General features: G+C 45.4%; 1 protein-coding gene across 2 annotated transcripts; it reads left to right on the top strand.

The window, feature by feature from the left end:
- The first annotated feature begins 1696 nt into the window (after positions 1 to 1696).
- Positions 1697 to 22026, top strand: Syce3 (synaptonemal complex central element protein 3). Of its 2 annotated transcripts, none has more exons than NM_001162880.1 (3): positions 1697 to 1801; positions 14766 to 14874; positions 21761 to 22026. In NM_001162880.1, exons 2-3 carry the CDS (start codon positions 14766 to 14768, stop codon positions 21916 to 21918), a joined length of 267 nt encoding a protein of 88 aa, NP_001156352.1. In that variant the 5' UTR covers positions 1697 to 1801; the 3' UTR covers positions 21919 to 22026. The 2 variants fall into 2 exon arrangements, with proteins under 2 accessions (NP_001156352.1, NP_001156354.1); NM_001162882.1 differs by lacking the exon at positions 1697 to 1801 and adding an exon at positions 1937 to 2009.
- Positions 22027 to 22223: the final 197 nt, after the last annotated feature.

Genomic DNA, 22223 nt, shown 5'->3' with positions numbered 1-22223 from the left:
GATCTCGTTACGGATGGTTGTGAGCCACCATGTGGTTGCTGGGATTTGAACTCAGGACCTTTGTGCTCTTAACCGATGAGCCATCTCTCCAGCCTGCCTGCCTGCCTGCCTGCCTGCCTGCCTGCCTGCTTCCTTCCTTCCTTCCTTCCTTCCTTCCTTCCTTCCTTCCTTCCTTCCTTCCTTCCTCCCTCCCTCCCTCCCTCCCCCCCTCTCTCCCTCCCTCTCTCTCTCTCTCTCTCTCTCTCTCTCTCTCTCTTTCTTTCAAAATTGGTTATTTTAGCGGGGTGTGGTGGCGCACGCCTTTGATCCCAGCACTCGGAGGCAGAGGCAGGCGGATTTCTGAGTTCAAGGCCTGCCTGGTCTACAAAGTGAGTTCCAGGACAGCCAGGGCTATACAGAGAAACCCTGTCTCACCCCCCCCCCCCCAAAAAAGGCAGAAAGTGACAGAACAGGAGAACCAATGTCCTCCTGTGACTTCTGCCAGTGTGTAAACACACTTGCATGTGTATGCAAACACACACACACACACACACACACACTCAGAGGCTGGAGACAGTAAAGTATTTGCCTTTCAAGCAGGAGGACCTGAGTGTGATGCTCAGAGTGAGACAGGGATGGTTTCGACAAGACTTCTATTAGCTTTCTCCCATCTAGAGATTTAGGTTGTTACTGTTCTTAAGATCTGTTAATTGTATTTATGAGTATTTTGCCTGTGTGTCTGTATGCACACCATGGAGTAAGGTGCCCTTGAAACTGGACTTAAAAACAGGTGTGCTGAGAACCAAACCCTGGTCCTCTGTAAGTATATAACGCTCCTGTGGTTGTTTGATTGGTTGTTTTTTGTTTTGTTTTGGGGTTGGTTTGTTTGTTAGGTTTTGGGGGAGTTCTGTTTTGTTATTGGTTTTGTTTTGTTTGTGTTGAGACAGGGTTTCTCTGTGTAGCCTTGGCTGTCCTGAAACTCCCTGTCTAGACCAGACTGGCCTCAAACTCAGAGATCTGCCTTCCAATCGCTGGCATGAAAGGCCTGTTCCACCAGCAGCTAGCCGCAATAATGCTCTTTTTTTAAAGATTTTTAAAAAAGATTTATTTATTATATGTAAGTACATGGTTGTGAGCCACCATGTGGCTGTTGGGATTTGAACTCAGGACCTTCAAAAGAGCAGTCAGTGCTCTTACCCGCTGAGCCATCTCGCCAGCCCCAGCAATAATGCTCTTAACGGCCAAACTCTCCAGCCCTACACCAAGCCTCTATCCCCAAGTAGAACTTCATGCTCTTAGCCCATAAGTACTGAGTGGCTCTGTTGCCCGTCCTTGATTAGTGATATAGGGATCGTTTCTGTGGAGAAACGATCACTATGGGGCAGATTTGGGCTAGAATAAGTGCACAGCACTTCATCTGCGCATGCTGTATGATAACACCCGTCTCATCCATTCCCCTCACCCTGCCCCCACCCAGTCCCATCACCCATCCCGTCCGTCACCCACAAGCACTGACTTCCCCTGTAAGGCATGTACCCCAACGTCTGTCACACACAATACTGGACATTTAACAAATGTTTATAGCACCTTCCCAGTTGGGTCCTGCCCTGAACACCAGAGGCACAGTAGTCAGACAGACAAGGCCCTGCCCATGTGGCTCTACCCGAGGCACGTAAGAAAGGAACATAATTGTCAAGCACTGGGGACTGGGGAGAGTGAGAGGTGGGAGGTGGGAACACAAGAAGGAGGCAGCCCAGGGCCTCCTCATCTCTACTCTGTCCTCAAGCAACCTCCGGCCACCCAAACCCCAGGGTAAGACCAGGTAAGGCCAAGTCGAAGACCACGGAACAGGCCCCGCCCCCTGGAAAGTCCCGTCCTTAGGAGGCAAGCCAATGAGGGCGAGAGGCCAGCCCCAGTGGGCGGGGCTAGTAACGGAAAGGGGCGGGGCGTCGTTGCCAGGAGTCCCTCCTTCCTCTGCCACCGCGTGGGCTGTGGAGCGGACCCGAGCGCGAGCGCGGGCCCAGCCAGAGGTGAGCGAGGCCGGTGCGCTGGGGTCCGACTGTCTCGGCATGCCTAGACCTTAGGGGGTTCTTGGGGTCTGAGGCGAGGTCCCAGCGGTACTCACCGCCCCACAGGAAGACCTTCACCCCCATAACGCGCCACTTGCTTCCGTCTGTCCCTCACATGGCAGCTGCCTCTTTTGACACCTTTCACCTTTGGTTCCTACGCCCTCAAAACCTGACGCTTCCCTTCATGTCCTTATCCCCACAGCCTAATATCAGTCTCCTCCTCCCACAGTCCAAGGACCCCTCAGTCTCTTCTTACCTCAGCAAAAGTAGCTCTCCAGACCTCACCTACACCCTCATTCCCCTCCCCTCAGCTTCTTCCACCTATATAGAAAATGCCTCCCCTCAGCTCCCATCTCTATATCTTCTCCTCAGCTTCCTCAGCCCATACCCCTGATGCCACCCTCATCTCACCCCACATCCTTACCTCCCCCCTCAGCTTTCTCAGCCTACACCCCCAGGATGCTTCCTCTTATCTCAACTCACATTTTGTTTTTCGAGACAGGGTTTCTCTATACAGCCCCTGGCTGTCCCGGAACTCACTCTGTAGACCAGGCTGGTCTCAAACTCAGAAATCCACCTGCCTAGGCCTCCCAAGTGTTAGGATTAAAGCCGTGTGCCACCACTGCCCAGCTTCAACCCACATTCTTTAGGTTTTGTTTTGTTTTGTTTTGTTCTGTTCTGTTTTGGCAGGGGATAAGGTGTTGGGAGTTGGGGGCAGGGGAGGGGGGAGCTTTCAAGACAGGGTTTCTTTGTGTAGCCCTGGCTGGCCTGGAACTAGTTCTGTAGACCAGGCTGGCCTCAAAGTCACAGAGATCTGCCTGCCTCTGCCTCCTGAGTGCTAGGATTAAAGGCCCGCAACCACCCCACGGAGGCTTCAAACCATACTCTTACCTCTCCTCAACTTCCTCATGGCACAGCCCAGATGCCTCTCCTCATCTCTTCATTCCACACTCTTACTATCCTCCCCTTAGAATCTTCAACCCACATCACCCATCCTTATCTCTCTCCCCTCGTCTCCTATACCCGTACCTCCTTTCACCTTCCTCAGCTCACACCCTAGATGCCTTCCTTCAACTCCTCACTCTACACTTTATCCCTTCTATCAGCTTCTTCAACTCATATCCTTACCCCCTCCCCTCAATCTCCTTGCTCCTCTAAGACTCTGGTCAAGTCTTCAAACTCTAAAAGGTCTCTTCACACAGTCTCCTTACCCTATATCCAAAAAACCATGCTCTTAAGCTTCTCATCTACAGCCAGAGCACCTATTCCTCAGCACAAACATCTCCCTTCAGCTTCTTCTCTTCATAGTTGTGGTTTAAATAAGAATGTTCCCCATATGCTTGGTCATGAGGGAGTGAAACTCTTTAAAAGGATTAGAAGGATTGGTATGTATGGCCTTGCTGCATAGGTGTGGCCTTGTTGAAGGAATTGTGTCACTCTGGGTCAGCTTTGAGGTTTCAAAAGTCCATATCAGGACATGCTCTCTCTGCCTATTGATCAGGAAGTAGCTCTTAGCTATGCCTTCACAACCTGCCTGCATGCCACCATGCTCCCTACCGTGATGATAATGGACTATACCTCTGGAGATGTAAGCAAGCCCCTAATAAAATGCTTCCTTTTATAAGAGTTCCCTTGGTCATGGTATCTTCACAGCAATGCAACAGTGATTAAGAAAGAACTTGGTACCAGGCAGTGTGTGTTGCTGTGACAAACCAGACCATATGGCTTGTTGGTGGAATGTGGACTTTTGGAATTTGGTTAGGAAAGCAGTTGAAGGCCATACTAGTAGGCTCATGGAAGACAATGGTGCTGAGACAATCTAATTTATCTTATTTATTTATTTATTTATTTATTTATTTATTTATTTATTTATTTTAGTTTTTCAAGACAGGGTTTCTCTGTGTAGCCCTAGTTGTCCTGGAACTCACTTTGTAGACCAGGCAGGCCTCGAACTCAGAAATCTGCCTGCCTCTGCTTCCCGAGTGCTGGGATTAAAGGCGTGAGCCACCACTGCCCCGCGACAATCTAAATTTTGATGGCTCAGCTCATGAAGTTTTAGAGGGGAAGAGTATTAGTAAGTGGCCTAGAGACAATTCTTGTGATAGTCTGGCAAAGAATGTGACTGCTTTTTATTCTTCAAAAAGTCTGCCAGAGACTAAATTTAAGGTGTTTTGTTTTGTTTTGTTTTGTTTTGTTTTGTTTTGTTTTTGACTAATGGCATTGGCAGAGGAGATTTCAAGACAGCGTAGTATTTGACTGTTTCATGTGGTTATTAGTGATGCTCTTATAAGTATCTACAGTGAAAAGGAGGAAGTGGAACAAGTAAAAATATAAAATATGCAGCGTGAGGAGAAAAGTAACATCAGGGAATGTTTTATGGAAGTCAAGTTCAGTGTTCAAGGAGATAAGTTTAGGGAAAAGCCTGAAAAAAAATACATAAAAAAAAACATATTAACTTCAAAAAGAGAGAAAAGCCTGATGCTAAATGGAATAAAAATAGTGAACTAAGGGCAAGAGCTCCCAACTAAGCTTCTAAATTGTGAAAGGAGTTAAAGGGAAGCTGAAGCAGTGGAGGAAGCTATCAACAATAGAAAGCTGAGGCGAGTGTGATTGAATGAGGATGCCATGTTCCCGTCTGAGAACACAGCAGAACTTGGCAGCCTCAGCCACATGGTTCTGGTTTTAGAGTCAAGGATACAAGAAAGGGGTTGTGAGATGTCCCTCCACAGCTGAGGAAAGCCGATGAGGTCAAATGTGTGTCAGGGCTGCCCCTGCATGGAGACCTGGAGAGGCCATTACTTGAAGCTGTGAAGGTGCCAGAGTTGTGAGATAGCTGCCAAGGAGAGCTGCAGACTCGGTGTGTAACCAGCCCAAGAGAGAGAACTGTTGCAGTCAACAAAGCTGAAGAGATCTGAAGAGCACTTTGACATCAGACATGGAGATGCAGAATTTGAAGTTTGATGTATATTCTGTTCCGTTATATGTTGGGAGTATGTGATCTGCTTTTTGATTTTTATTTCACATGAGGCGTGCAGTTACGAGAATGCCATGAGTTTCAGAAGAGACTGAACTTTTAAACAGTGTTGAAACTGTGGTAGGCTATAGGCAGAACTGTTGAAGCTGAAGTGAATGCATTTTTGCTTTAGGATATGGCCACAAGCCAATGGGGGCCAGGGGATGGAATGTGGTGGTTTGAATAAGAATGGCCCTCATAGGCTCTTTTATTTGAATGCTTGGTCAAAAGGGAGTGAACCACTGAAAGGATTAGAGGGATTAGGAGGTGTGGCCTTGTTGGAGTAGGTGTGTCTTTGTCAGAGGAAGTGTGTCACTGAGGGTGGACTTTGAGGTTTCAAAGCCCATGCCAGGCCTAGGTTCTCTCTGTCTGTAGATCAGTATGTAGCTCTCAGTTCCAGCTCCAGCACCTGCCTGGATGCTGCCATTCTCCCTGCTGCCATGATGATAATGGACTAAATCTCTGGAAGTGCAAGCAAACCCCAGTTACATCTTCCTTTTATGAATTGCCTTTGTCATGGTATCTCTTCACAGCAATGGAACAATGACTAAGACAACACCCTAAATCCTCTCACCTCTGTTTCTCAACCCACAGCCTAATCCTGCTCACCTGACCTTCACAGCCTACTCTTAGGACCCCCCCCAATCTCTTCTCCCCCAACTCTACTTAGTCCATAGAGTTAAAAAACAAAAACAGAAAGAAAGAAGGAAAGAAAGGAAGGAAGGAAGGAAGAGGGGGGGAGGGAGGGAGGCAGGAAGAAAGGAAGGAAGGAAGGAAGGAAGGAAGGAAGGAAGGAAGGAAGGAAGGGAGGGAGGGAGGGAGGGAGGGAGGGAGGGAGGGAGGGAGGGGGGGGAGGGGGGGAGGGAGGGGGAGGGAGGGAGAGAGAGAGAGAAGAAAGAGAGAGAGAGAGAGAGAGAGAGAGAGAGAGAGAGAGGAGAAAAAGATACATAAGCCTTTATAATAAGCCTTAAAGCATTAGAGCTGGGCTGGGCAGATATCAGCCCTCTATGCTATTTTGTCTACTTTCCTGTCAGTAACCCTGAGATATCACATGCCATGTTCCGCCTAAGCAGCTCCTGCCCCAACAGACCAGCCATATGCTCACGATCCACCCACCCCATGGCGCCTTCTTCCTTTCTCCTCCTTTCTCTCCTCATCATGGTCCCTGCCTGAGACCCCAAGCCCAGGAATCTTCCCTCTGCCCCCTGTCTTCTATCCAGCCCAGGCGGTAAGCATCTTTAATCAGGGATAATTGGGGGGTACAAGGTTTGCACAACAAAAGCTGGTTTATGTGAGAATTCACTTGTCTTGGGGCAGCCAAATCTTGGGATACAGTATTTAGCATTTGAATACATAGTAGTACCAGACCAACCCCAACACACCTTTCCTCAAGCTCCTATACCCTACCGTCGTCCCCCACTTCAGTCTCCTCAGCCCTCGTTCCTCCTCTTACTCTCCCTACCTCTCATCCCCTAAGACCTCTTCCTGTAGTCTCTTAGCCCAGACCTTAAAATCCCTGCCATCATTCCCCTCTCTGCACACCCTAAGCACCTGCATGCCCTAGACTTATCCCATATGCCCTGGGCCTCACTCACCAATATCAATACGTGAATTCTAACCCTGAGATATTCTTCACCCACCTCAGCTCTCGCACTCTCTCCCTGGATCTACTTCCCAACTTCATCAGTTTCTGCAAAGTCACGTGGCCACAGCCCCTATCCTTCTACCTGCTTCATGCTCTGTGCCTCGGTTTATCTGATCCTCTGGTTATAGAAATATGTGCTGTTGCCTCATTTCCCCCAGCTATCTTGCCTGCCCCTTAAATGGTTGTACTTGTCCCTTCAGTGCCTTTATCTTGTTCATCCACCACACTTATGTTTTATACTCAGATGTGTTACCTACACATCACCCGTTTTCTCTGTGCCATTCATTGTAGGATGCTGAGTGGCCTTCAGTCTTCGCAGCATTTGCTGAACTACTGTTGCTTCTCCGTTGTCTACCTAGACACTACTAAACGCTGAGATCTTCCCCTAAGATATCCATTGAACTCTTGAGCTCATGTACTTAATCTATTTCAAGTTTTAACCAATCAGGGACCACTTCCCTGCCCACACTATATGAAGTGGTTCCTCCCACTTCATGGACCTCCGAGCTCACTTCATTTTTCTCGTTAGCACTTCTCATCAGCTGATATTTTATGTGTGTGTGTTTCCTGGCTGCCTCCTCTGTCTGACATGAAAACTCCACAGGGACTGGGGCTGTTACAGTTTGTTCACTGATATCCAAGCTCCTAAAGTGCACAGCAACCAATAGATATTTGTTGACTACGCAAGAATTAGTTAGCTACACTGTCCTCTCTTCTTATTGGCTTTAAGTATGTACTCCTAGCCTTCCTACATTTTTGACTGCTAATCAGTTTTATGTGACTGTTTCCTTCTGCTTTTAAAAGCTTGTTTTGTTTTGTTTTTTGTTGTTGTTGTTTTGAGAGCAGATCATAAAGAAATCAGAGATAAAAGATTAAGAATGGGGAAGTAGAACTCCTTTTGCTTTTTACTTAGAGCTGGAGTCCAGGCTAGCCTCAAACTGTTGATCCCCATGTCTCAATCAAATAAACAGCTAGGATTACACACATTCTACCATACAAGCTCCTGCTCATTTTCTCTTCTTTCTAACTCATTGTGAACGATATCTCTCACCACATTTTGGGAAGAAATTGTACAATGGAGAGAATCATAGTATTTAATAGTACTTATCTTGGGTTTTTATTGATGTGATAAAACACCATGACCAAAGGCAACTTGAAAAGGAAAATAATTATTTCAGCTTACAGTTCCATTTCACAGTCCATCACGGAGGAAAGGCAAGGCAGGAACAAAGCAGGAACCAAAAAACACCATGGAGGAGTGCTGCTTACTGGCTTGCTCTTCATGGCTTGTTCAGCCTGCTTTCTCCAAGAGCTCAGGACCACCCACCTAGTAGTGGCACCACCCACAGTGGGCTGGGCCCTCCCGCATCTGTCATTTATCAAGAAAATGCCCAACAGACTCGCCTATAGAGGCATTTTCTCAATTCAGAGTCCCTCTTCCCAAATGACCCCAATTTGTGTCAAGTTGACATAAACCTAATACAACACCGTAGTGAGGATAAAATCCATGCTTGTTTAGACACTCGAAGCATGAATTATTCAAAGCTCTTTCTCACCTAATTTTAGTACAATATTTTTCCTCTCACTCTTAACATGTCACCACTTTTCTATGGGTATAAGGACAGCTACTTAGAGTGGTCAGACGCTGTACAGGTTTAGGAAAGTGGCAGCAGTGGGTGCTCCTCTAGTTCCCACGGCCTCACTATCTACTCTCTCTAGTTCCCACGGCCTCACTATCTACTCTCTCTAGTTCCCACGGCCTCACTATCTACTCTCTCGTGGCTGGTTTTCTGGTGCCAAGCGTGAATCCCCTCCTACTGAGTGAGCCTGTCCAATCAGGTGGCTATTGGTTACCCACAAGTGTCACCATTACATGTTTTGGAATACCTTGTTGTGCTGGTCGCTATTGTAGTTCATAGGCATTACAGATGGATAGGACTCTTGATCCCTTTTTTCCTTGGCAGCTTGCATGGCTCTTCCAGTGCTGAGAGCCAGTCCTCAGGGACAAGGCTTCCAGGTCACATCCACATTTGCTCTTCCAAGTCCAGTGTCCAAAGTGTGTGGTATCATCCACAAAAGGGACTTACCTTCTTTTTCCATAAGGTACCGAGGGCAGTGGCTGTAGCCTATGTTGTTCTGGGGGCGTCTCTTGAATTGCCCTGACCAAAAACTGAAAGGAAGTTTCCTTTGCCTAGCAAAGGATTTTCTGATAGATGATAGTTTATAGACTTTGGGGGAAGGAATACTGTCATCCCAGTTGGTATAACCTCAACTAAACTGTGTAAGTATAGATGGATGGATGGATGGATAGATATACATATACATATAAACATACATATTATGTAATTTTAAGTAAACATAATTCCCTATGACATTTTAAATATCCTTAGTGTTATTTGCCCTTCTTCCTCTGTGTTGCCCTCTCCAGCCCCTCCTTAGGTTAGAGCCACTGTAACGTACTATTCCCTTCTCCTGTCCCCCTTCCACATATGCCCCCCCCCCTTTTGAGACAGGGCCTTACTATGTAGCCTTTACTGGCCTGTAACTCTGTGTAGACCAGGATGGCCTTAAACTCATACAGATCCACCTGTATCTGCCTTCTCAGTGCTGAGTTGTCATTGTTTATACGTCCCTGGTATCTGTAGCTATTCTGGCTATACACCTACTGTGGTGGTTTGAATGTGACTAGCCCCCATAGGCACATATGTTTGGATGCTTGTTACCCACCCAGTGAAACTGTTTGGGAAGAATTAGGAAGAGTGGCATTGTTGGAGGAGGTGTGGCCTTGTTAGAGGAGGTGTGACCTTGTTAGAGGAGGTGTGGCCTTGTTAGAGGAGGAATGGCTTTGTTAGAGGAGGTGTGGCCTTGTTAGAGGAGGTGTGGCCTTGTTAGAGGAGGTGTGGCCTTGTTAGAGGAGGTGTGGCCTTGTTAGAGGAGGAATGGCTTTGTTGGAGGAAGTGTGCTAAGGGAGGTAGACTTTGAAGTTCAGGATGCAAAGCTCTCAGCTCCTTTTCTAGTGCCATGCCTGTCTGCTTCCCATCATGAAGATAATGGACTCTACTACCCTTGGGAACCATGAGCCCCAAATAAAACGCCTTCTTTTATAAAAGTTGCCTTGATCATAGTGTCTCTTCACAGCAATGGAACACTAAGATACTCGTATCTAAAAGTTCAGAGCTAGGATTCACAAATAAGAGAAAATGTGGTATTTGTTGTCTTTCTGGGTCTGGATCACCTTACTGGGTATAATCCACTTACCTGCAAATTTCCTGATTTTATTTCACAGCTAAATAGTATTCCATTTTGTTTATGTACCGCATTTTCATTATGCATTCTTCAGTTGAAGGGCATTTGGGTTTTTCCATATCCTAGATATTGTAAATAGAATAGCACTGAATGTGCTGAGCAGATGATATCTATAGGTTAAGATGTCAAAACCTTTAGGCAAATGTTCAGCAGTGGTATAACTAGCCATATAGAGGATTTATTTTTAGCTTTTTAAGAATTCTCCAGATTTCCAGAGTAGGTGATGTTTTAGTTTTATTTGATTAAGGCAAAATGTCATGTAGCTAGTGCTGGCCTCAGACCTGTTACATAGCTGACAATGTGATAATCTTAAATTTGTGCCCCTCTCCCTCTAACTCCCAAATGCTGGATTACATACAGCATGTGTCACCGTGCCCAGACACTTCAACTCTTAAAGAAACAGTAGTGCCAAGGACAGTGGTACATACTTATAGTCCTAATACTTGAAAGACTAGGAAGGAGGATCAGGAGTTCTGAGTATCTTTAATTACAAAGCAAGTCTGAGGTTGGCCTAAGCTACATGAGACCTTGTCTCAAAAACAAGCAAAAAAAAGTCAATACGTTGGCATTTCATTAAAGTTTAAAAATCTTTTTAAAAAAAGATTAATCTTATTTAGTGTAATTGTTCCCTAGTATAAACCACCACTTCTTGATTTTTGTTAATATATTTTTGTTATATATATGTTAATATATATAACATATATATATAATATATATATGTATATCAACATGTGTGTGTGTGTGTGTGTGAGAGAGAGAGAGAGAGAGAGAGAGAAAGAGAGAGAGGAGAGAGAACAAGTGGAAAACAGAGGACAATTTCGAGAATTATTTTTCTTCTTACACAAATGTGGAATTCCAGGAATTGAACTCAGGTTTTCACAGTTGGCAGAAAGCATCCTTATCAGCCAAGCCACCTCACAGTCAAAATCCACAAACCTCTTTTGTGGAAAGGATGTGGAACATTTGATACTTTGAGTTAGAAAAGCTATTGGATGATGTAAACAGAGCTTAATGGGCCATTTTTGTGCTTGGAAGAAAAATGCAGACAGTGGAGAACCAGCTCGGAGGATTCAGATGGGAACAAGAACTCTGTTAGGAACTAGGCTGGTGAGCAATTATGTGGATATTCATTCTGCTCATGTCTTGAGACCTTGCATGAAGTTAGATTTGAAAGTAATGGACTGGTTTATTCAGCAGAGGAAATTTCAAAGCAAGACAATATTCAGGCCGGTGTTGCAGAAGCAGCTGAAACTGAGAGATCAGCACCATTGTGGAGCAGCTTCCTGCTCTGCCCTGGAACAATAGGAAGTGCTCCTCCGGTCAACACAGAAGCTGATACAGCTACGGTGCAAGGAAGCCAGGGTACATCATAAGCCAGCAGCAGAACTGGGCAGTGTTGTAAACATGGTTCCATGTGGCACTGGTTTTGAAACCATGATAGATACAAGATACAGATTGTGAAGAATAGCTGAAGCCAGGCACCATGTGTCAGGGTCAGAGACCCTGTGAAAAGGCCTAAAAGGCCACTGAATGAAGCTGTGAAGGAGAAGCCTGAGTTGCATTGGAGAGCTGGGACATTGGAGATGCCAGGACAGGTTTCTGTAGCCACCCATAGAGCACAATTATTCTCTTTCATTTTATATTTCTTTGGATCTTGCAAGAGAACCATAAAGATTTTAACTTTAACATCTTGTGGTTCCTAGTCATGGATTTCCTTCATTATGTAGCATAGATTTGAAGGAACACCCAAATTGTTCAGCTAATTAGGTACAACTCACAATTGGATAAGAAGAGGAGTCATCAGAGCTACACTGAAACTCTTCAAACTATAGTAAAAATGGTGTTATCTTCTGAGGATTCGTAATGGTGTGCCTTGAACCCAGGGCCCTCACTGAGCTCCATGAAGATCGTGTTTCATCCTGAAAGGAACAAAAGGCTCTTGAGTTTCAGTGGTACAATATTTTCACAACATTAAAAAAAAAAAAAAGTTGCCGGACAATGGTGGCACACACCTTTAATCCCAGCACTTGGGAGGCAGAGGCAGAAGGATTTCTAAATTCAAGGCCAGCCTGGTCTACAGAGTGAGTTCCAGGACAGCCAGGGCTACACAGAGAAACCTAGTCTGGGGGGGAAGTCACCTTGTAAAATGGGTGGGACAGGAGGTAGGTCTTTTACTGACTATAGAGGTAACCCAGGTGAAAGGTGAGGGCCTGCACCTTTGTTCACATGCCCTGCCCTCAGGCTAATCTCCTTCCTCACCTTCAGGACTGCACGTTCAGCTGCCTCTGGGAGGCTCAGTTAGAGACCTATCTGATAGAACAAGGCTTGTGGTTTGCCTTCTAATCAGCTCCTCTCCCAGTCTTCCCCATTTCAGGCATCACTTTGTGTCATTTGTTCCTGCAAACCTAGACTCATCAAACCCTCCTCCTGGTCCTGGTCCTGCTAGAGGATTCTCATCCTGCAGAAATCTGCTGGACTCTTCTATTGCTTGTCAATCATTACCATTCCAGGCTATGAGCTCCACAAGGGCAAAGCTTCATTTGCAAGTAACTCCCAAGCACTGGACTTTCCAGAACCATGAATGTTCTATGAGCAGATAAGATTGGTGGCTTTCAGTGACATATCAGGTTATATAAGAGGGCAGGCTTCCATGTAACTTCCTAGTCCTGACTGGAATTATGATGAACATTGATGCCATCCATTTTGTTAAAAGGTGAAAGAAGAGCTGATTGGGAGAGGGAAAATATGAAATTAGCTCACATTGTTGGGTTTGACATGTTCAGGGAACTTCCCTAAGGAGGAGCACAGTAGGCAGGTGTACATACAGACCTGGGGTTTAAAAGCACTATCTGAAGGCCTGGCGGTGGTGGTGCACGCCTTTGATCCCAGCACTTGGGAGGCAGAAGCAGGCAAATTTCTGACAGAGAAACACTGTCTCGAAATAAATAAATAACTAAATAAATAAATAAATAAATAAATAAGAAGAGACGGGTTCCCCAATGAGAAGTAGCACCACATTCCAGAAGTGACACGTTGACAGATCCCCAGAGATCATACACACTGCCCCAGACCCCAGATCTACCTTGGGCCTGTCAGGGCCTGCTGCTCTGGCCCCAGAATTTCACCCTTATCCTGGTGTGCTGTCCTATACCTCTATTCCCAGCAGGAATGGAGGCAGGAGGATCAGGAGTTCAAGGTCAAGGCTGGACTAGACCAACCTTTCGAAACAAAACTTCCCTTTAACAGCTTACGGATGGCAGATACTGACCGAAAATAACTTGGGAAAGAAAGGGCTTATTTCGCTTTACAAATTACAGTCCATAACCAATGGGAGCCAGAGCAGGAACTCTTGAGCAGAACTCAAGCAGAAACCTAGAGGCAGAAACTGAAGCAGAGCCACGAAGAAATGCTACTTACTGCCTGCTCAGCTTCCTTTCTTATACAGCCCAGGCCCACCTGCTTATGAATGTCACCACCCACTGTGGACTAGGCCCTCCTATATAAATTAGCAATCGCTGCAGGGTAGTGATGACACAGGCTTTTAGTCCCAGCACTCGGGAGCAGAGGCAGGCAGATTTCTGAGTTCCAGGCCAGCCTGGTCTACAGAGTGAGTTCCAGAACAGCCAGAGCTATACAGAAAAAACCCTGTCTCGAAAAGTCTAAATAAATAAATAAATAAGCAAGCAATTGCAAAAGGCCCCATAGGCAGGGCTGGAGAGGTGGTGGCTCAGCAATTAAGAACACCAGCTGCTCTTGCACAGGACCTGAGTGCAGCTTCCAGCAGCCACATGGTGGCTCACAACTGTTCATAATGCCAATTACAGGGGATTCAGTGCTCTCTTCTGGCATCCACTCATGTGCACATAACCTCCATAGACAGACAGACAGATGGACGGACACATGAACACACTTAATTTAAAAATAAATCTTTAGAACTACAAAGACAGCTCAGCAGTTAAAAGCACTGGCTGCTTGTTCAGAGGACCTGGATTCAGTCAATCTCCAGAACCCACAAAGCCCCTTACAACCAGGGATCCAATGCCCTCTTCTGCCCTCCTCGGATACTACATACATGAGATGCACAGGTGTACATACAGGCAAAACACCCATAACCATAAGAAATAAAAATAAATGAACCTTTAAAAATAAATAAATAAATATTTTTAAGGAAAGGAAAGGAAAGAAGGAAGGAAGGAAGGAAGGAAGGAAGGAAGGAAGGAAGGAAGGAAGGAAGGAAGGAAAAAAGAAAGACAAAAGAAATTTTCCCACTGGCATGCCTACAGGTCAATGCAATGAAGACAGTTTCTCAGCTGACGTTCCATCTCTCAGATCTGTTAAGTTGACAACTGGAGATAACTGACACATAACAAAGGTCAAAGAAAGATAAGAATGGGGGCTGGAGAGATGGCTCAGAGGTTAAGAGCACTGACTGCTCTTCCAGAGGTCCTGAGTTCAATTCCCAGCAACCACATGGTGGCTCACAGCCATCTGTCAAATGGGACCCCATACTCTCTTCTGTGTGTGTCTGAAGACAGTGACAGTGTACTTATAGATATATAATAAACCTTTTAAAAAGAAAGAAAAGAACAATTAATACGTGCTATAGTCTGTGCAGACCCTTCCTCACAGTGCCTCTAGGGCGTAAGCGGTGATGTCTAACTCTTGAGAGATAGGGAAACAGTTGTTTGAGGATTGCTCATCTGTGAGCTGTAGAGTGGGAGCTAAATGCAGCTCCTTTGTATTCCCTGCCTAGATGGCTGATTCCGATCCTGGGGAAAGAAGCTATGATAACATGCTGAAAATGCTGTCTGACCTGAACAAGGACCTGGAAAAGCTATTGGAAGAGATGGAAAAAATCTCAGGTAGGATGTCCTCCCAGGCAGAGTACCTCCCTTCTTTCCAGTGGCTTCACTGGTCCCGCAAACATCTGAGCCTATATAAAGTGCTTTCTCTAACCAGGGTTCTGCTGACATCCTTCCAACTTTTACAGCTTGTAACTATAGCAACACAACAGTTGACAGATACAATGTTATTTTGTGATTATCTTCCACACCTAGCTTCTACCTTTGGACTGTTACCTTCATGAGGGCAGAGTACAGAGGCGTATTCCTGGCATAGCACCAGGTACTAACTGACATGTAAGCAAATGGCAAGTGCGGGTCATTACTGCATTTGTGAACTGAAGCTGGACAGTCCTTGTGTGAGTTATGTAAGTAGAAAGGTTGGGATGACCATGATACGACTAGTGTGCTCCTGAAAGGGGAGGCACAGTACTGTGGAATAAAACAGCAACAGGATGGGTGCATTCTTCATTCTTGGGAGGGAATGTTGTTTTATCCAACATGTTTCCATGAAGCAGTGGTAACAACAACATCATAATTTTATATGTTCTTAACTCAAAATATGCATAATTCCAGAGGCATGTGCAGATCTCTGAATTCTAGGCCAGGTTTGTCTACAAAGTGAGTTCTAGGGCAGCCTGGGCTACACAGAGAAGCCCTGTCTTAAACGAAGCAAAATACTTAAAAAAAAAAAAAAAAAAACAACTAAACATCATAATTCTTATAATCCATGAGCCCAAATTTTGCTACAGAAAATGGGAGGAGGCACCTTACAGGGCATAGGGCATATATACTTTGCTCAAATGAAAACAGTTTTAGAGCAAGCACGCTGGCTGTGAGTACGTACAGGCACTTTAGTTGAGCCTGACAGCCTGAGTTCAATCCCTGGGACCCACACAGCTTAGGGACTGAGCTGACTCCTATAAGTAGTCAACCTCTGACCTCCACACAGGCACCATAGCACATGAGCATGTGCACACCAAGACCGGTGTCAGCAGGATCCTACATGCACACCGTGCACATAAACTCATGCAGACTCACACACAGATACAGAATACACAAGCACAGTGTTAAAAAGGAAAGCCAAAAAAGCTAAGGAAGTCCAATCTAATTAATTGTTTGTCCTTTTATTGAATAGGTCTACTCTGTGCCATTTTAAGAATAAAAACTTGAGCTGAGCAGTCTTGTCACATGCCTTTAATCTCAGCCCTTGGGAGGCAGAGGCAGGTAGATCTCTGTGAGTTTGAAACCAACCTCGGTCTACAGAGTCAGTTCCAGGACAGCCAGGGCTACACAAAGAAACCTTATCTGGGGGGTGGGGTGGGTGAAGAATAGAAGCTTGAATGGAAATCGTTCCTTTCTTGAAAGTGGGTAAGGGCCAGGGATAGACATCAATATGACTATTTGTAATCTTAAAATATGAATTAAGATGAAAAATATGTACATGTTCTATTAAAATGGCTAACACTAAGAGTGTAGTGTGGTTAGGCTGTAGAAGGTGCTAAGGAGCAGACCTTGCCCTTAAGAGCTGGGGAGACTAGCCATAGAAAAGGAGTTGTGGGTGGGAAGGAGTGGTGGTGCTAAAATGGAGATGAAGAGCACTCCAAAGACAGCTGAGGCAAGTGCAAGGGGGTCATTACTGGGCCAAACTCCTCAGCTGTCTAACCAAAGAGATGCACAGCCGAGAAGAAAAGGGCTGCAACCAAACCAAGGACCATTCTCCTCTAGGTGATGGGCAGCTTCAAGGTTCCCAACCTTTTCCTCTCAAGAAGATTTTTGTCATGATGGGTTTTTTTTTGTTGTTTGTTTGGTTTGGTTTGGTTTGGTTTGGTTTTTGGTTTTCCGAGACAGGGTTTCTCTGTGTAGCCCTGGCTGTCCTGGAACTCACTCTGTAGACCAGGCTGGCCTCGAACTCAGAAATCTGCCTGCCTCTGCCTCCCAAGTGCCCGGCTACGTTTGTCTTTCAAATAACCACACAAATGTTTATACAAATTGTCTAATTTGAGGAGTAATATAGTCTTTTTAGAGCTTTATTTATCCATTTATCATCTCTGGAGAGTATGTTATCAATATATAAACAACCACAAATTATTGTTTTAAATTTTTGAATAGCTTATCTTATTTTTTTCTTTGTTTTTTTTCTCCTCCTCTTCCTGTCTTCTCTTCTTCCTCCTCCTCTTCCTTCTCTTCCTCCTCTTCTTCCTTCCCCTCCTCCTTCTCCTCCCTCTCCTCTTCCTCCTCCTATTTCTCTCCCTCCTCCTCCTCTTCTCTTTTTTAAAGATACCATCTCACTATGTAGCCCAAGCAGGCTTGGAACTTGATTTATAGACTAGGCTGGCTTTGAACTTGGACAGAGAGAGCTGTCTGCCTCCCAAGTGCTCAGATCATAAGCATAGCCATCCCAGAATTTTTTTTTTTCCATTTTTTATTAGGTATTTAACTCATTTACATTTCCAATGCTATACCAAAAGTCCCCCATATCCACCCACCCCCACTCCCCTGCCCACCCACTCCCCCTTTTTGGCCCTGGAATTCCCCTGTACTGGGGCATATACCAGAATTTTTTTTATTTATTTACACAGAAAGCATTTTCCCTGAACCATCTCCCTAGGCCCCAGCCTCCATAAATTGGGGAGAGGCCCCTGCTATGTAGCCTAGGCTGGCCTCCAACTCATAGAAATCTGCATGCCTCTGCTTTCTGAGTGCTGGGATTGAAGGTGTGCCACCACACCAGGCCACCATGACATTCTTATTCTTATAGGATAACTTGGCTACTCTGTTGTATAATCCATCAGGTTTTAACAGACTATAGTGTCCCACAGCTGCTGTTGGCACTGGCATTGTCACCATCACCTTTACCATTCAGAAAGTTATCCTTCCTCAGACTGTCTTATTTTATGGTTTCAAGCTTTTCTCAAATGTTTCTTTGTTCATGGCAGTAACAGTTTCATTTACTTAATATTCTGTTTGGATTTCTGTTAAGCCTAAATACTTGGTATTTGCCAGGTCTTTGTTTCCAGGGCTGGAGGTTAAACCCAGGGCCTCTGGCATCTGCAGCAAGTGCAGTGTCCCATGGTCCTTGTCTACACCGATTCATTAGCATGCTTTGTTTGTTTGGGTTCCTTTGAGAAGTCTCACTCCCTAGCTCAGGTGGCCTCCTAATACTTGGTAACCCTCCTGCCTCAGCCTCCCAAGTGCCAGTGATTACAGGGATGAACCACCACACCTGGCAGAAAACGTGATGCTATTTTAGCAGGAAGTCTTCTCAGGGCAGAGAGGCGACACTTCAGAGTGCTTGGGTGCTCATTAAGGTTGTCTCCGTTTTGCAATTTTTTCTAGATTTTTTTTTCCTTTTTCCATTTTCTTTCTTTTTGTTTGCTTGTTTGAGACAGGATCGCTATATAGTGTTAGACCTGGGGTTGGGGGGGGACATTTCCACCACTGTCTGATTAAAGCAAGCTGTATTTAGAAGTGTACAAGGAACTGGCCAGACAACTGTCTTCCCCAAAGTTGGTATTTCAGAGAGCAACCCCTCACTGGCTTTTGAGGTCCTTTTTATGGGGAAGGACTAAGGTTCCTAGAAAACAACTGTCAAAATAATTCTGGGATTAAATGCGCCTGACCAACCAGCCTGACCTCAAACGCCCCTGCCCCCGCCCCCGCCCCCCCCCCCCCCCCGCCCCTGCCTCTGCCTCATAGTTCTGGGATTAGATGCATGCTCCACCACACCTGGCTTTTACATAGTTTTCTATGCGTGTACTTCTGTGGGTTTGTTCCTATTAGAAGTGGATACTTTACCACTCTATTTGCTAACTAATACTAGACCACAGGAAGGCTGCACAGAGCTGGCTATTTGGTACTCTTCTGGGTTATTGATAGTGATGAAAATAACAGCATATGATAATTATATACCAAGTTGATGTCTTTTCCATACGCTCTAAATACATTATCTCTTTTACTTATAACAATTTTAGGGGGAATATATATAGTTATTATCACTGTTTATGAATGAGACAATTGGTAGTAGAATGTGGTAACCATGTGTCCAATGCTCTGGGTCATTCCCCAGCAGTAATGCTACCTCTTCTCATTCCCTGCCCCCACCCCAGAAAAAGAAAAGGAAAGAATGCTGTAACTATGTTTTCAGAAATAGCTCTCTGGGTTTTTATTGGCAGTTCTGGAATCAGTGCACCCAAGGAGCTGTACACTTTGGCTGATCCTCTCTTGAGAATCATCCCAGCTTTCGGACTCACTGTCCTTTTACAAAACTACCCCAAGAGCTTAGCATTTGCTGGGGAAGCAGCATACTCTCTGCATCCAAGTCAGCATCCACTGTCTACTGCTGCGGCCAGTCCATGTGGCTGGACACCAAAAGCATTTGCTATGGCCCAACTTTGCAAGGTCATAAATCTGGACTTGGCATAGCTTGCTAGTTCTGGCTGTTTCTCCTAAGATCACAGTCATAATAACCAACCATGGCTTCAGTCTCAGAACACTTGAGTTGGTTCAGGAAAATCTGCTGCCAAACTCATATAGCTGATGACAGGAGATTTTGTTTCCCCTTTCTTTCTCTTCCTTTTCTCTTCTTCTTCTCCTCGTCGTCCTCCTCCTCCTCCTCCTCCTCCTCCTCCTCCTCCTCCTCCTCCTCCTCCTCCTCCTCCTCCTCCTCCCTCTTTGATGGTGGCAGTGCTGGGACCTTAGGAATACCATGCACATAGTCTCCCTGAGCTATGGTCTTAGCAGTTTGCTTTTCTCTGTGGCCTCCTCATAGGGCTGATCTTAACTTTGCCTGCCATTTCTCTGTCACAACACGCACTGCTTACTTCCTTCTCAGTATGTTTCACAGCTTCTGACGACTTGTTTCCTGATGCTCTGTCTTCTCCTACTGCAACTTATCAGGGGCACTTCAGAAACACAGATGTGTCCTCTATACCCTGCTACATGGTGCCAGAGATGCCCTAGCAAACAGCAGCAAGAAATGACAATCAGTAAATAGTAAATTAATCGAAACTTCAAGAGATACTTCTGAAGTGCAGTGTGGTCACACACACACACACACACACACACACACACACACACACACACAGAGCGCTTTCAAGGTAGAGGGTGAGAGGACCGGAGTTCAAGGTTATCCTCAGCTACATAGCAATGTTGAGGCCAACTTGAACTACATGAAACACTATCTTACAAAACAAAACAAGATAGACATGTCTCCTAGTCTATAAATTCTAAAATATTTCCCTTGGCTCAGAAGACAAGAGGACTACGCAAATGACAGGGTACCTTGCTGTCTTACTGATTCTTTTTCCTTACAGTGCTTCGAACCATATGGTCAGCTAACCTTAGTAATGATTCTAACTAACTACAGGCATGAAGGGGCCTCCTTGTATTTAAAATACAGATGTCCCCCTCTGAGACTGTAAGCAAGCCCCCAGTTGCATGCTTCCTTTTAGGAGTTGCCTTGGTCATGGTGTCCTCACAGCAATGGAAGGGACTAAGACAGCTTCACCACGCAGCTCCAGAACAGTAGTTCTAAAGGGTGTGTTCATCCCTGCACCTTATAAAAGAATGCCTTGGCTTAGGGAGTTCAGAGAAATTCATATGTAGTGCTGTGGGGTACTATGTGATATTCATTCTTTGAACTTTTTATCCTCTAATGTTATTTTTCTTCTTACCTTACGTCTTTACCCTTTACCTTTACATTATTGTAAAGTAATATATTTACTTTACAATAAAAGTTTCCAATTTTAAGCAGTTCTTCTCAACTGGGTGTCTAGAATGATCCCCAACCTGCTAGACACACACACACACACACAAAAATCGGTGTGTTGTGAAATGGGCCGGTGATCTACATTGTAGGAAGTGTCCCAAGTGCCACTCAAGACTCCCTGTGCTAGTGGTAGAGCCATATGCACTCTGTTGAGACCATGTGTGATCTCATTACCTTTTCTAGTAATTTTCCTATAACTAAATGTACGCTTCTTTCCACTACTCCAAGTCTGTGATGAGGTGACGTTGCTTACATATATACACACATGCACATCTCTCACTAATCACTTTCCTATATAGTCTCACTGGTTAGTTTCCTTGGTGATATAGCTTCCCAACATATCTAATATTTTTTTGCCCTGGTAGAGGAATTTTAAGGGGACATGTCTGCTGTGCTTTGTTGTCATGCAGAGGGGCAGAGCATGTTCTGCTAAAGTTCTGGAGGGAAGAACCAGAAGTGGATGCTGCTGCATGAGTCACGCACTCACTTCACTGTGTCTGCACAGGGAGCGTGTGTTTACTTAGAGGCCCAGTAGATGCCGACCTCCAGTTGTTAGGAGAAAAAGCAGAGATGCTCGTCTGTGTGATGGTGAATGTTCAAGGATGCCTAACAGTGAGGCAACCAAGCCTTTCCAGGAGAAGGACCCCTGTGTCTTACTGGTGTCAGGGACAGTAGATAGGTGTCTCCGATCACTGAGTACTAGAAAACATATTGTGGGTCTAGAAATGGCTTGCTTACCTGAGCATGTAAGCTTGGGTAGTGTAAAATGATGACTTAGGCGTCCCTACAGCCAGCAGCTGTAAATTACAGCAACCATTAGCTGTAAACTGCATCCAGGTAAGGGTACATGTTTTGGTGTGATCTTCCTCCCATTCCATATCAGACCAGCATCCAGCTTGTTACTGTTATTGACTCAAATACTGAGAAGTTAAGACTTCTAAAATACTAGCAGGTGACATTGTTGCTAATGTAGAAAGAAGTTGTATGGTGGGAGGCGGGATTATAGCACCTTGTAAGCTTTCTCTCCTTGGTATACTCAGTGTCTCCCGGGGTCTTGCCCCTAAAGCTGAGCACAGTGCCCCCACCCCCCAGAGCATCAGCACCTGTCGCCTAACTGGGCCTGTTTGGTTGTTGTAGTGCAGGCAACCTGGATGGCCTATGATATGGTGGTCATGCGTACGAACCCCACACTAGCAGAGTCCATGCGCCGGCTAGAAGACGCCTTCCTCAACTGCAAAGAGGAGATGGAGAAGAACTGGCAAGAGCTGCTCACTGAGACCAAGCGCAAGCAGTGAGCTACCATCTGTCAGCAGCCTGTGGGCCGAAGCCAGGGACATGGGTCCAGAAGCCCAGACGTGTAGCCATGTGCATGGTACTTGTTTCTCAATAAACTTATTTTCACGGAAACCAAAGGACCCCTTTCTTTCTTGCACAACAGTTGACCCCACTTCACAGCAACCTTTGTAAGCAAAGATGAAAAGTGTGTGAGGAATGCTTTCAGTGAGCCAAACGCTTGTCCGTATCAGCTGTACTAAGCATAGAAGAAAAGGAAACAAAATGGGGCTGGCAAGGTTATAGATGCGGATGCTTGCCACTCAGG

The sequence above is a fragment of the Mus musculus genome, chromosome 15 (genome assembly GCF_000001635.26).
Source record: "Mus musculus strain C57BL/6J chromosome 15, GRCm38.p6 C57BL/6J".
Taxonomy (NCBI): domain Eukaryota; kingdom Metazoa; phylum Chordata; class Mammalia; order Rodentia; family Muridae; genus Mus; species Mus musculus.
The sequence above is the reverse complement of the archived record's forward strand: the minus strand, read 5'-3'. Positions and strand labels throughout refer to the sequence as shown.